Here is a 16,052-nt window from a genome sequence, read left to right as displayed (position 1 = left end):
CCACAGTTTTTTTGGTTTTTAAAAGTGAATCCTTTCCATTTCAGTCCGTCATCGAGTCCATTTTTAAGTGATGCTTTTGTATTTGCCATAAGGACACTTGGAAAATCATTGAAATTTCTATTAATGACTTGAACCCTTTCCTGCCTGATTCACCAGCCAGTGGAAACAACCTTTCATTATTAAAGTCTTTCTCAACGTTTGGAGGCTTCAGTTAGATTTCCCTTTGGGCTTCTCAATAGAATTGTTATTTTAAATTAAGCCTTGATACTCCAGTTCTCTTTTTGAAGATAATTCTGTCATATTGTGGGGATTCTTCAAACTCCCCTTTACAAATCTCTAACAGGCTTCTTGCAACAGGCCACATGCATTTATGGAAATGTACAGGAAGGACCTGCCGTGGAGAGGACAGTCGTGTTTGGTCCTGCTTTCTGTCTGGAACCCTGTAGGTTTCTCCACAAGTACCTGTCCAACCCACTTGTAAAATTATTCATGGAATCACCTTCCACTGTGCTTTCAGCTATAACTTCTCAGACTGTGACAACTGTCAGATTGTAAAAACAAATATTTCTCCTTATCTCCTTGCTGGATCTTTTGCTGAAGATTTTGAATCTGGTTATTGACCCTTTTGCCAGGGGGTATAATTTATTTTCTTTCGCTATTGAAACCTCTCATCATCTTGGGAAGCTCGGTTAAGTCAGCTTTTAACCTTTCCATTTGCAAGGAGAGCAGTCAGAACTTTCTTCAACTTTCTTCATAAATGAACCCCTTGAAACTTGGTAAATCTCCTCGGTGCCCTTTCTCAGGCCTTTATGCCTTTTTTTTCCAAATGTTGTGCCCCAAATTGTTTGAAATACTCCCAAGTGAATTTTCGAGTCTGTTGTTTTTTTTTTAAAGAGGTCTAGCAGAGACTCTCTGCTTTTAAATGCTGACCCTCTATTTTCAGACATGTGGATAGTAAAATGGGTATCGTTGAGAGGTAGGGGCGAAGAAGGACCTTATGCGTGGAAGTGGGAGACACAATAACGTCAGAACTAGAAGCAGGAGTAGGCCAATCAGCTACTCCGCCATTTAATATGATCATGGCTGATCTCATCTTGGCCTCAACTCTGTTCTCCATAACCCTTCAACCCATTACTAATTAAAAATCTATTTCCTCCTTATATTTATTCAGTGTCCCAGCATCTACCTGCTCAGGTGTACTGATTTTCACTTTGAGAAAGATAATTCCTCCTTATCATTACCCTGTGGGGTTAAATGAATATTTTGCATGTGGCTTTAGCAAGGAAGGGAATGCCTGCACAGTTTTTCTTTTGATTCACCTTAGGTCAGCCCAACATTTGACAAGTCCATCCCTAATTGACCTTGAATTGAGTGTCTTGCTGGGTCACCTTGGACTGTTGTTAATTGTCAACCACATTGCTGTGGGTCTGGAGTCACATGTAGACCAGACTGGGTAAGGAAGGCAGATGTCTTTCCCCTAAGGACATTAATGAATTAGATGCGTCTTTGCACTGATCAGTGATGGTCACCAGTTCTCAAATCAGTTTCAATCCTGCTCCTGCTTTGGTGGAATTGGAACCCAGAACATCAGCCTTAGCCTCTGGGTTGCTAGTTTGGAGGGGGTGATTGGTTCAATTGGCCAGACAGCTGGTCTGTAATGTAGAGTAACACCAACATCAGGGATTTAATTCCCACACCAGCTGAAGTTCCCATGAAAGACTCTCCTCAACCTCTCCGCTCACCTGAAGTGTGGTGACCTTCAAGGTTAAACCATCACCAGTCGTCCTCTTGCTCATAGAACATAGAACAGTACAGTACAGTGCAGGCTCTTTGGCCCTCGATGTTGTGCCAACCTTTTATCCTACTCTAAGATCAAATAACTGAGCAGGTCTGTGGTCTGATAAGACGATGGTGACTTTGTCTTGATTAGTTCGATGATGTTACCACGACAACATCACCCTCCCAAAGGTCCTGCCTGTAGATCTGGTCATCCCACTCCAGAAAAGATATTATTAAACTAGAAAGAGTGCAGAAAAGATTTACTAGGGTGTTACTTGGACTGGAAAAACACAGAAGGCCAGGCAGCATCCGAGGAGCAGGAGAATCGACGTTTCGGGCATAAGCCCTTCTTCAGGAATGCCCGAAACGTCAATTCTCCTGCTCCTCGGATGCTGCCTAGCCTGCTGTGTTTTTCCAGCACCACACTTTTCAACTCTGGTCTCCAGCATCTGCAGTCTTCACTTTCTCCCTGTTACCTGGACTGGGAGATTTGAATTATAGGGAGAGGTTGGATAGGCTAGGTGCCCCATCACACTTCACTTCGACTCTGATGAAGAGTCATCTAGACTCAAAACATAGCCTGCTGTCTCCATAGATGCTGCCTGACCCGCTGTGATCTCCGGCATTTTCTGTTTTCAGTACAGATTCCAGTATCTGCATTAATTTGCTCCAACTTGGTTAGGCTGGGACGTCGTCCCCTGGAGCATAGGAGATCGAGAGGTGGCCTTATAAAGGTCTATAAAATCATGAGAGGTTTAGATGAGGTAGATACCCAATAGCTTTTCCCCGGGGTGGGGCAGTACAAAACTAGAGGGCATATGTTAAAGGTGAGAGGGGAGAGATACAAAAGGGTCCAGAAGGACAACTGTTTCACCCAGAGGGTAGTGAGTGTCCGGAATGGGATGCCAGAGGTAATGGTGGAAGCGAGTACAATTCTGTCATTTAAGAAACATTCATACAGGTACATAGATGGGATAGGTATGGAGAGATATGGACCAAACACAGGGAAATGGGACTAGATTGATTGTGAAAACTGGACAGCATGGGCAGGTTAGACAGAAGGCCCGTTCCCATGCAGTAGACTTCTATAAGTCTATGTGTCTATCATAGTGAAACAGAGGGAGTTTAGATACGTGAAAGATTTAGAGTGATAAGGAGGAAGTATTGTGGACAAGTTCTCTCTAAGTTGCATGTATGTCCCCATCCTGAGGGTCCGTACCTGCCAACCAGTGTGTCAACACCATTCTCAATGTTGATTGGAAATTTTGGAAATCACTGTCAAGCATGAACCTTCTGGATCCACTTTAAAGAAAACTAAATTCGAGGGAGCGTGGATTACCGAGGATGTCAGATAAAACACCAAGCCCAAATCAAATACATCCACGGGGATAGAGTAAAGTGAGAGTAGAAGTTATGGAGGCGCTGCCAGTAATAGTCTCAGGAGGAGGGGTGGTGCTAGTGGACGAGCAAATTGCAAATGTTACACCTTTATTCCAAGAGGGATGTAGAGAGTACCTCAACAACAGATGGTCAGTCAGCTTAACCTCAGTGGTGGGGAAGCGTTTAGACACAATGATTCAGGATAAAGTTAAGTCACTTGGGCAAATATGGGTTCATTATGGAAAACCCAGATTTGTTAAGGTCAAATTATGTTCAATTAACTTGTTGAAGTATATTGAAGAGCAGGTTGGTGAGGGCAATGTTTTAAATGTGGTGTACGAGACAATAGGCTTATGATCAAAGTTAATGTTTACGGAGTAAAAAGGACAGTGGCAACATGAAGACTGTATGGACTGAGAGACAGGAAGCAGAGAGTAATGGCAAACACGCCGTTTCAACTAGAGGAAGGACATTAGAATTCCCTTGCTGTGTATCCTATATTCCAATGTACGAAATCTGGAACTCCATTTGGCTTTCAAAAGTGTTTTTCTAATGCAATTCTGTTTTTTAACAATCAATATATCCACACATTAACCCACTGGAGAGTTACTTACTCTAGTTCAATGCAATTCTGGAGATATTTTTTAATGATCTCCTGCCCATGACTGCCTCTGGCTGTAAAACAGCCTTTACAGCCCCATTTACAGCAGTTGTATTCCTAATAAATTAAAGAGTTCAAAGGAACAGGGAAAAAAAGTCACAATGTTTTCTTTACAGTCTGAATGGTTTTCCTCTTGGTCTTTGATGCTTTGGGAGAGTGACTTCCATTTGAGAGACTTCCTGGTGGTTCTGAAGGGTGAAGATCCCAAAGCAGAGTATGTTAGGCTCTTGTGATGCAGTGGTAGTTTCCTTACTTCTGGGCAGGTGGCCTGGAGGCTCTAAATGAACCTGTGAGGAGGTTGATAAGAAGATGTTGCTATAAAGATGTATCATTATTTCAATATCCTCTGAAGTGTGTTTTTGTTTTTGCTGCTGTTTACCTATTATTTACTTATCTATGTTATTTAACTCTGTGATCTGCCTGTATTGCTCTCAAGACAAAGCTTTTCACTGTGCCTCGGTACACGTGACAATAAATTCAATTCAATTCAAGTGGCCTATTTTGCCTAGTCTCTACCAGTTGTTCCCAGGACCTGGAATTCTGCAGGGGGCGTGGTGTACTGATAACTGGAATGATGGTAGCTTATTAGCACAATCACAGAACTAGAAGCCTCTGGGAACACAGGGTCCAACCCCACGCTGGTGGAATTAGACTTTGGTGAATAACAAGAGAATTCTGGAATCTAGAGGTTCTCTCAGTCATGGTGACCATGCTAACTACCCTCTGCAATGTTCGAGCAAGGCACTCAGCTTAAGGGCAGTTAGGGATGGACCATTCTTGCTAATAATGCCTATGTTGCATGGAAATGTTAGAAATGAAACTGGAAAGAGTGGGGGGTGGGTTTTCCCATTGTTTGGTTGGTAACTCTCCTTCCTTTGAGCCAAGTGGGGCATGAAAGCATGGAAACATGGAAAATAGATCTAGAAATGTGCCATGCTTACTGGACATGCTTACGGGACATCCTTAATCATAAGGATTTAAAATATTAATAGGCAGACATGTATTACATAAGAACCAGCACATAAGAGCTAGAAGCAGGAGTAGGCCATTCAGCTCCTTGAGCCTGCTCCATCATTCAATACGATCATGACTAATCTCATCTCGGCCTCAACTCCACTTTCCTGCCTGCTCTCCATAACCATTCAGCCCATCACCAGTTTCAAATCTGTATATCTCCTCATTAAATTTATTCAATGTCCCAGCATTTACCACACTCTGGGAGAATGAATTCCACAGATTCACAACCCTTTGACAGAAGCAATTCTTCCTCATCTCTCTTTTGAATTTGCCAATTACTTTGTCTAAAACTATGACCTCTCAATCTATATTGCTGCAGAAAAGCTAACATCCTCTCTAAGTCCACTTTGTCCAATCCCTTCTGCATCTGATATATCTCAGTTAGATGTCCTTCCATCTTTCTAACTCTCGTCAGTGTATGCCTAAACTGCTCAAACTCTCCTCCAAAGACAAGCCTTCCATCTCTGGAATCAATCTAGTGAACCTCTTGTGCACAGCCTCCAATGCAATTACATCCTCCAGAATTGTACGTAATACTCCAGTGAAAGACTGAGATAAGGAGGAATTTCTTCAGCCAGAGGGCTGTGGAGGCCAAGTCATTGAGTGTATTTAAGACAGGGATGGGTAGGTTCTTGATTAGTAAGGGGATCAAGGGTTATGGGGAGAATGGGGTTGAGAAACATATCAACCATGATTTAAAGGTGGAATAGACTCAATGGGCCAAATGGTCTAACTCTGCTCTGATATCTTATGGGGTCACCAATGCTTTCTACAATTGTGACAATATTTCCCTACTCTTACATATGCTCCTATGTATGTGCACATGACAAACATCCGTGTTTATATGGAAATGTGTGGACATACATACAACCATCTGATGAAGGAGCAGCGCTCCGAAAGATAGTGCATCCAATTAAACCTATTGGACTATAATCTGGTGTTGTGCGATTTTTAACTTTGTACATAATACCCTTTCACCTCTTTGTTCTGTAGCTCCCTATGAGGACTGGGATGCGCTAGGGAACTCATTCCTGACTGATTAATGCCTGGGCATTACTGAAGTGCACCAATGCATCATGGCAACTGGGTTATGCATTTCACAGGGGAAGAAATGAGCAGTACCTCTCACACCAATCCCTGACACACCTCCCCCTCCAGTTTACTGTCAGACAGAGATTTTCCCTGTGTGTTGGTAAAGGGAGTTCAAGCATGGTCAGAGAATCCGGCAGAGCTTGCCTGTGCCTATGCCTTTTTGCAGAGCTGTTAAAGATTCCATGGGGGCACACTGGGGATTAATCTTTGATTTAAAACAGAGCTGTTGATCATGTGGCTGCATGTTTGATATTTGTGTGTGTGGATGTGTGTGCACGCATTTTGTACTTAAATGAGGCTCATACTAGTCCAACAGGCGGCAAATGTTTTTCCAGGTTATAGTCCCAGCATCTCAAGATGGTGAGAGATGTGGTGAAACACATCTAATACCAAATCAACAGCAGAAAAAACAGGCCATTCGGTCCATCTGGTTGCTGCCAGCATTCATGCTCCAGGTGAATTGAATTGACTTTATTGTCGCATGTACCGAGGCACAGTGAAAAGCTTTTCTTGCTAGCAATACAGGCAGATCACAGAGTGAAGTGGCATTGATAAGTAAATAATAGGTAAACAGTGGCAAAAACAAAAACACAGGTACAGGCGAATGTTAAGAGTTTGAGAGTCCATTCAGTATTCTAACTACAGTAGGGTAGAAACTGTTTTGAAACCGGCTGGTGCATGTGTTCAGGCTTCTGTACCTTCTCCCTGATGGTAGAAGTTGTAGAAAAACATAGCCAGGGTGGGATGGATCTTTGAGAATGCTGGCGGCCTTTCCTTGACAGTGGGCCTGGTAGATGGATTCTATAGATGGGAGGTTGGCCTTTGTGATTGTCCGGGCCGCGTTCACCACTCTCTGTAACCGTCTCCAATCTCAAATGGTACAGTTGCCATACCAGGTAGTGATACATCCAGACAAAATGCTCTCGATGGCGCACCTATAAATGTTGGCAAGGGTATTCGCCGTCATGCCAAATTTCCTCAGCTGCCTGAGGAAGAAGAGACATTGTTGGGCCTTTGTAACCAGTGCGTCCACATGAAGAGTCCAAGAAAGCTTATTGTGGATGACCACTCCCAGGAGCTTGACACTCTCCACTCGTCCAACCTCTGTGCTGTTAATGTGTAAGGGGGTATGAGTAACATCCCGCCGAAAATCAATAATGAGTTCCTTGGTTTTGCCGGCATTGAGAGTTAGGTTGTTCTCAGTGCACCATTTTTCCAGTCTTCAACCTTCCATCTTTAGTCTGTTTCGTTACCATCTGAGATTCGACCGACTATGGTGGTGTCATTAGTGAACTTGTAAATAGCATTAATCTGGTATTTGGCGACACAGTCATGGGTATACAGTGAGTCCAGTAGGGGGGTGAATACGCACCCTTGGGTGGCTCCAGTGTTGAATGTTAATGAAGATGAAAAATTGTCCTCAATCTTCATTGATTGTGGCCTGTGGATCAGGAAACTGAGGATCCAGTTGCGGAGAGTGGGGCTTAGTCCAAGATCACTATGTTTAGTAATCAGTCTCAAGGGGACAATAGTGTTGAAGGCTGAACTATAATCAATGAGTAGGATTCTTACATAGCTGTTCTTGGTGTCAAGGTGTTCTAGGGAGGAGTGAAGGGCAAGTGATATGGCTTCTGACATGGTCTGATAGGCAACTTGGAGTGGGTCAAGAGTAGTGGGGAGGCTAGAGTTGATTAATGCCATGACCAGCCTTTCAAAGTTCTCCCAACCATGATAAACAGAAACATAACCATAACATGACATTTAGAAATGTATAGGATTCTTAAAGAACTTGACAGGATAAATGCTGAAAGGTTATTTCCCCTCATGGGAGAGTCTAGTACAAGAGGGCATAGTCTCAGAATAAAGGGAAACTAGTTTAAGACTGAAATGAGAAGGAATTTCTTTTTTTAGAATCCCTACTGTATGGAAACAGGTCCTTCAGCCCGCCAGGTCCACACTGATCGTCCGAAGAGTAACCCACCCAGACCCATTCCCCTACCCTATATTTGCATCTGACTAATGCACTTAACCTACACGTCCCTGAACACTTTGGGCAATTTAGCATTGCCAGTCACCTAACCTGCACACTTAACCTGCACACTTAACCCTTCTCTCAGAGGTTTGTGAGTCTTGGAACTCCTTGCCACAGAGAGCTGTGGGGGCAGAGTCCTTGTGTACATTTAAGGCTGAAATAGAGAGATTTTTGATCACTTCAGGAATCAAGGATTACGAGGAAAGTGGACTTGAGGAATGTTAGATCAGCCATGATCCTACTGAATGGCTTGAGGGGCCAAATGGCCTACTCCTGTTCCTGTTCTATGGTCTGACCAGTTTATCATACTCTTCCATGCTTTCTCTCTTGTGTTTATCTGGCTCCCCTTAAATGCAGGTTTTCCCCTCAACTGCCCCTTGTATTCCACCTCCTGACCTTCCTGGTTAAAAACATTTCTCCTGTTCTCCTTATTGGATTTACTAGTGACCATTGTGTATTTATAATGTTATGGCTGTGGTCACTTTTCAAGAGGGAATGCGTTTAGTCAAACTCACCATTTTCCAGCACCTTATTGGGTCTTGTCTTAGCTCTGTCTTTTCCAGAGGAAACAGTTACTCTCTGTACAGTCACTGCCAGTGGTTCAAACTATTCTATACTTGTGAATCTTCTTCAGGGAGGCAATGGCCTATTGCATACTATCGCTGGCCTGTTAATCTAGACACCCAGGCAATGTTCTGGGGACCTGGGTTTGAATCCTGCCACAACAGATGTTGGAAGGTGAATTCAATATAAATCCAGAATTAAGAATCCAATGATGACCGTGAACCCATTGTTAGTAAAAGCCCAAATGGTTCACTTAATTCCTTTAGGGAAGGAAACTGCCTTCCTTAAATGGTCTGGCCTACATGTGACTCCAGACCCACAGCAATGTGGTTGATTCCTAACTGCCCACTGAGAAAATTAGGGATGGGCAATAAATGCTGACCTAGCCAGCGACAAACTCCTCTCATGAATGAATAAAATAAAAAGTTCTCCCCACTTTTGATAAAAGTGAAGTCGCCTTGATGAGGGATCAACATTTGAGGTCAAAATTGTGTTGATTTTTAAAAAAGAACCACTTCTGTTTCGGCCGCAGGGCAGTGGGAAGTCCCCTGGTGATGGACCCAAACAGTATCTGCCGGAAAACCAAGCGGCTGGCGGGGAAGCAGGCTCAGCTGTGTCAGACTGAGCCGGAGATCGTGAGTGAGGTGGCGAAAGGAGCCAGGCTGGGGGTGCGGGAGTGCCAGTTCCAGTTTCGAAACCGAAGGTGGAACTGTACCATCCACAACAAGTACTTCCGGAAAATCCTGCAGCAAGGTATGAGCTAAATCGGATCATGTGCGGCTGGTTCTGCTATACCGCGTGTCTCTTCAACGCGAATTGACTTTGACGCAATTGAAGAATTTAGATGATTTGTAGAATGTGAATTTTCCTTACCCTTATTGGCTATAACACGATTCTGGTCTCACTGATTTAAGCGACGATCCTATTATGCAATTTTCTTATAACGTGAGATAACACGGAAGCAGAATTATCGCATTATATCAGAATCATCTATATCAGGTTCTCAAGCAGGAGTGACATGGAGTGATCAAAGGGCACATTTGCTTTAATGCTCACAGTTTAATCTAATGACAGTAATTTCTTCTATACAGTGATAGTCATGTTCCTGTGCGCCCCCACGCTATACAAGAATCGCTTGACAACATTTAAAGTGTTGGTGTTGCAATCGCGCTTTAACCAACACATTTTAAAAGTTCATGCTTTAGAAACAGCGTCCCTATTTGTCAATCGTGTTACAACGAATTTACGTTGATGAAACAAGCACTATAGCAGAACAACCTGTACATGAACTGTTCTCTGAAGGGGTTACTGTTTCAGTGCTACCTATTGAAGCTGCACTCTGAGCTGCTCAAACACACATTGCATCAACCTCAAATCACACGATGACAGATGCCCTGATTAACATTTCAAACCCAAACCCCCCTCCATCCTGCCCATATCCATCCCCCCCCCCCCCCCACCACTCAGTAATTAAGCCCTCTCAAATGAGCTCCCATCCATTTCCCAAAGGAATAATTTGTTGGGGTTGTCACATGGGCCACTGGATCATTTCCAGGGCTTGAAGTTGCCTAGGATCTGGACAAATTGTCACAAGCTTGGTCTAGGAATATTGACGGGCATTGAAGAGTGTGCTAGGATGCCATGTGGGTAATCAGGTGTGAAGTTGGAATGCGTTGGTGTGTTTCAGCTCTGGCTAAAGCCAGCAGCTGGTGAGGATCTGTCCCAGAAGGTGATGCAAACATTAGGTGACATCGCAGGTCTACAGCAAATGAAACCTCAACTATGAGGAGGGCTGTCAACCATCTTCATAATCCCACTTCCGAGGGTGGAAAGGAAAATATCATAGTTTTCCCAACTGGTTGCTAGCCAGAGATGTGGACACTTGCTTGTACCACTGTGCTATTTCACCCTATACTACATCACCCAAACTGCTTTTCATGCCTGGATGAGTGCAACTCCAACAGCATTCAAGAATCTCAACACCATTTAGAGCAAAGCAGCCCGCTTGATTGGCATTACATCTACCTGCTACAATATTCACTCCCTCCACCACTGATGCTCACTGGCAGCAGTGTGTACCATCTGCAAAGTGCACCGCAGAAATTCACCAAGGCTCCTCAGACAAACTTCCCAAACCCACGACCACTTCCATCTCGAAGGACGATCGCAGCAGATACATTGGAGCCCCACCCCCTGCATGTTCCCCTCCAAACCGCTAACCATCCTGACGTGGAAACAGATCGCCCATTCCTTCACTGTTGCCAGGTCAAAATCCCGGAACCCCTTCATTAACAGAACTGTGGGTGTCTCCATAACACATGGATTGCAGCTGTTCAAGAAGCTGAAGGGCAATATTCCCCCTTCTCCAGGACAATAAATACTGATCTGGCTAGTGATACCAACATGCCATGATTGAATGACACTAAAGACGTGGACTTGACATGACTGTCAATATCACTCAGTATGAGTCTAAGAGGTAGGAGCAGGAGTAGGGAGATTTGCCCTGCTGTGTTTGGTCCTTTGCCATTCAACAAGGCCTTGATTGAATTTTTACCTCATCTGGATCTTGACCAGATGGGCCAATGGGCTGAGAAGTGGCAGATGGAGTTTAATTCAGATAAATGCGAGGTGCTGCATTTTGGGAAAGCAAATCTTAGCAGGACTTATACACTTAACAGTAAGGTCCTAGGGAGTGTTGTTGAACAAAGAGACCTTGGAGTGCAGGTTCATAGCTCCTTGAAAGTGGAGCCGCAGGTAGATAGGATAGTGAAGAAGGCGTTTGGTATGCTATCTTTCATTGGTCAGAGTATTGAGTACAGGAGTTGGGAGGTCATGTCACGGCTGTACAGGCCATTGGTTAGGCCACTGATGGAATATTGTGTGCAATTCTGGTCTCCTTTCTTTCGGAAAGATGGTGTGAAACTTGAAAGGGTTCAGACAAAATTTACAAGGATGTTGCCAGGGTTGGAGGATTTGAGCTATAGGGAGAGGCTGAACAGGCTGGGGCAGTTTTCCTGGGAGCGTCAGAGGCTGAGGGCTGACCTTATAGAGGTTTACAAAATTATGAGGGGCATGGATAGGATAAATAGACAAAATCTTTTCCCTGGGAGTCCAGAACAAGAGAGCATAGGTTTAGGGTGAGAGCGGCAAGATATAAAAGAGACCTAACGTGCAATTTGTTTCACACAGAGGATGGTGCGTGTATGGAATGAGCAGCCAACGGAAGTGGTGGAGGCTGGTACAATTGCAACATTTAAAAGGCATTTGGATGGGTATATGAATAGGAAGGGTTTGGAGGGATATGGGCCATGTGCTGGCAGGTGGGACTAGATTGGGTTGGGATATCTGGTCGGCATGGACGGGTTGGACCGAAAGGTCTTTTTCCATGCTGTACATCTCTATGACACTATGACTGTACCATCCCAATCCAATCCCAAACTCCATAGTTTGCATTGTATCCCCAACTGTCTCAAAATCTATCTTGAATGCACTCAACATTACAGCATCTACAATGCACCAGGTGAGAAAATTCCATAAAGCCACATGCTTTTGAATGAAGAACTTTCTCCTCATCTCTGAGCTTAATAGCCAGTCCCTTATTCTGAGGCTATGATACTGTTTTCTAGACTCCCCCACCCCAGCTATGGAAGCGTCCTCCCACTGTTTACACTATTCAATTCCTTTAAACAAAATGTAAGTTTCAATCAAATCACATCTTGTTCACTTAATCCCAGGGAATAGTGTTAGGCTGGTTGGCAAAAAAATAAATCACATGGGGTTGGGGATAAAATACTGGCATAAATTAAGGATTGGCTGACAGACAGACAAGAAAGCAGAGTTGGAGTAAATGGGTCATTCCCATGCTATGCTGGGATCAGGACTTGCCCACCAGCTGTTCCCAATATATATCAATGATTTGGATGAGGGGCCCAAATGTAATATTTCCAAATTTGTGGATGATAAAACGCTGAGTGAGCATGTGTGCATTGAAGAAGATGTAAATTGCCTTCAGGGGGATTTGGACAGGCTTTAGTGAGTGGGCAAAAACATGGCAGATGGAATATAATTTGGAGAAATTGAAGTTATGCACTTTAGGAAGAGGAACAGATGTGCAAATTATTTCTTAAATGGTAAGAGGTTGGAAAGTCTAGATGTACAAAGGAACTTAGGTGTGTTTGTCGGTAAGACGCTGATTTGCAGGTTCAGAAAGCTATTAGGAAGGCTAATGGAATGGTAACCTTTATCACAAGGATTTATGTACAGGAATAGTAAAATCTTGCTTCAATTGTATAGAAGCTTGGTTGGACTGCACGCGGTTAGAATATGAAGCTTGGTTGGACTGCACGCGGTTAGACTATGAAGCTTGGTTGGACTGCACGCGGTTAGACTATGAAGCTTGGTTGGACTGCATGTGGAGTACAGTGTTCAGCTTGGGTTTCTTTAACTAAGGAAAGGTACTGTTGCCAGAGTGGGTGCAACAAATGCTCACCAGACTGTTGCTGGGAAGGCAGGGCTGTCCTGTGAAGAGACATTAGTTAAACTTGCCCTGTGCTCTCGAGAGGTGAAGGTTTGGAGGTGACCGCATTGAAACTTACAAAATATTTAAAGGGATAGACAGGATGGGTGCAGGGTAAGATATTTACCCTGGTTGGGAAGTCTACAATCAGAGGGCTCAATTTAAAAATAAGAGGGATGCCATTTATGACTGGGAAATTGTTTTACTCAGAGGGTTGTGTAAATCTTTGGAATTCTGAAACTCAGAGGGCTGTGAGACCTCAGTCTTTGAGTGTACTTAATGCAGAAAATGATAAATTTCTGTTTACCAGTGGTCTAAAGGGTAATGGGAGTGATGAGGTTAAAGGCATCAAAGTCAAGGATGGGCTCTGAGGAAGGGTCGCTGGACCCACAATATTAACTCTGATATCTCTCCACAGATGCTGCCAGACCTGCTGAGCTTTTCCAGCAATTTCTCGTTTTGTTTCTGATTTCAGCATCCACAGTTCTTTCAGTTTTAAAGGCATCAAATATTCAACCAATCTTGATTATATTGAATAGTGGGCCAGGTTCAGTGGACTATTCCTGTTCTTATGTTCCTTTGATTCCTGTCGATGTTACTACTGGACAAACCATATCCCAGGGTGAAATCTAGCTTGATAAGTCTTGTTTCTTGCTTCATTTGATGTACTTCTCCTGGGACATAAGCACACAAGACTGCAAATTTGCTTTATCAATAAAGCAGAAGTTTATTACACAAAAGATGTAAAAATGAAAACAAAATGATACAAACCAAGCATCTAAGTATCACACAGTTTGAAAACATTCAAAATACACAATAAAGAAATAAAATCCCATCTTCTCTCCAACACCATCACCTTCAAATTAACAGAAGTCCAGAGAGATTTTCCTTTCTTATCAAATCTGTAACTCTACCTTAGCTGCCTCTTCTCAGATCCTGGTTGCGTGAATGTAAAGTCATTTCACTGGAATACTCACACATCTGAGAGCTCAAACTTTCTCAGTCTTTTAGCAATCTACAGCATTCTAACCAAACACTTCTGGTCTTGATATTTTCACAATTGAAACCTTTACACAGTGTTAACTTATTCCCTTAACTGCTGCAAACAATCTCCTTTTCTAGGAGAAACTATAATTGCATATGCATTCGGTCAGGCCTCCTTTCAACTGCCCAAAAGCTTTTGAACTAAATTAAATAAAAATATTGGAAAAGAATCAGCAGGTCTGGCAGCATCTGTGGAGAGAAGACAGAGTTAATGTTTTGAGCCCAGTGGCCCTTCTTCAGTTCAACCCAACATAATTTAGGGCGGCACGGTGGCACAGTGGTTAGCACTGCTGCCTCACAGCACCAGAGACCCGGGTTCAATTCCCGCCTCAGGCGACTGACTGTGTGGAGTTTGCACGTTCTCCCCGTGTCTGCGTGGGTTTCCTCCGGGTGCTCCGGTTTCCTCCCACAGTCCAAAGATGTGCAGGTTAGGTGAATTGGCCACGCTAAATTGCCCGTAGTGTAGGTAAGGGGTAAATGTAGGGGTAGGGGTAGGGGTATGGGTGGGTTGCGCTTCGGCGGTGTGGATTTGTTGGGCCAAAGGACCTGTTTCCACACTGTAAGTAATCTAATCTAATCTGTAAGTAATCTAATCTAATTACAGCAAAATGGGTTTACATGGTTAGTTCTCACTAAAAAAAAACAGACACAATGATTTAGAGTGGAGATTTCCTTCCCTTGGAGGACATTGGTAAATCAAAGATAATTGACAGTGGCTACATGGGTGTCATTAGGCTGGACTTTATCAAAGTAGGATTAAAAGCTAATTGAGTGGTGACCATGTAGCAATTGTCGTAAACCCCCCGGGTTCACCTATATCCTTTCGGGAATGAATTTTGTCTTATTTTTTCATTAAATGTGTGGGCATCACTTGCTAGACCAGATCTATTGCCCATCCCTAATTGCCCAGAGGGCAATTTAGAGTCAACCATGTTACATGGAGACCACGCCAGGTAAGGAAGGCAGATTTCCTTTCCTAAACTTCATCAATAACATTTTGCAAACATCATTAATAGATGTTTAAAGTTAAAAAATCCAGATTTTATTGAATTCCACAATCTGCCATAGTGGGATGTGAACCATGGTGCTTAGGACCTTGCAGGTGGTCTTTTTATGGATAATCTACCAACAATACTGACACACCATTGCCTCATCTGCTGTTCTGACTCACTCTGGCCTACATGAGATTCCAGACCCAAAGCAATATTGTTGATGTTTGACCACCATCTGATATAGTTGAGCGAGCCACTCAGTCCATGGGGTAATTAGGGATGGGCACCAAAGACCGGGCCCACCAGTGATGCCTCCAACCACGGAAGAATAATAAAAAAATACTGCTCCTGTTGAAACGATGTGGAGGTGCCAGTGTTGGACTGGGGTGGACAAAGTCAGAAGTCACACGAAATCAGGTTCAAGTCCGCCAGGTTTATTTGAAATCACAAGCTTTTGGAGTGCTGCACCTTTTTCAGCTGAAGTGGTTGAAATGGTTATGTGATCGCCAGTGGCAATATTTGACCCAGTTGTCTGTCCAATGTGACCACTACTGACTTGTATTGGTCAGTTGACACTTTACTCTTTATAACGACTTTTTATTTATTCACTCATAGGATGTGAGTGTCGCTGGCTAGGCCAGCGTTTATTGCCAATCCCTAGTTACCCCTTGAATTAGAGGAGGCTTGTGTTGTAACATTCCTTAACTAAATCTGTCAGCTCTTGAAAGGTTTTAGTATCTGCTAGTGATGGTGAGCTGCCTTCTTGAAGCACAGCAGTCCATGTGCTGTAGGTAAACCCACAATGTCTTTAGGGAGGGATTTCCACGATTTTGATCTGACAACACTGATGATTTATTTTCAAACTAGGAGGTGAGTGAGGCACTTGCAGGGAGTGGTGTTCCCATGTATCTGCGGCTCTTGTTCTTCAACATGGAAGTGATCATAAGTTTTGAAAGTGCTGCCTAAGAAGCCTTG

General features: G+C 43.5%; 1 protein-coding gene across 1 annotated transcript in view; it reads left to right on the top strand.

Moving 5' to 3' along the window:
- Nucleotides 1-16,052, top strand: part of LOC122551802 (protein Wnt-6-like) — a 106,046-nt gene that overhangs the window by 35,239 nt on the left and 54,755 nt on the right. Inside the window, exon 2 of the mRNA XM_043694272.2 lies at nt 9,058-9,278. Coding sequence (XP_043550207.1) covers nt 9,058-9,278 — 221 coding nt within the window. The remainder of the gene's footprint in view (nt 1-9,057; nt 9,279-16,052) is intronic.

The sequence above is a fragment of the Chiloscyllium plagiosum genome, unplaced genomic scaffold (assembly GCF_037043375.1).
Source record: "Chiloscyllium plagiosum isolate Xiang-an unplaced genomic scaffold, Cpla_swu_hap1 HiC_scaffold_7, whole genome shotgun sequence".
NCBI lineage: Eukaryota > Metazoa > Chordata > Chondrichthyes > Orectolobiformes > Hemiscylliidae > Chiloscyllium > Chiloscyllium plagiosum.
This window is presented reverse-complemented; position numbering and strand designations above follow the sequence as displayed.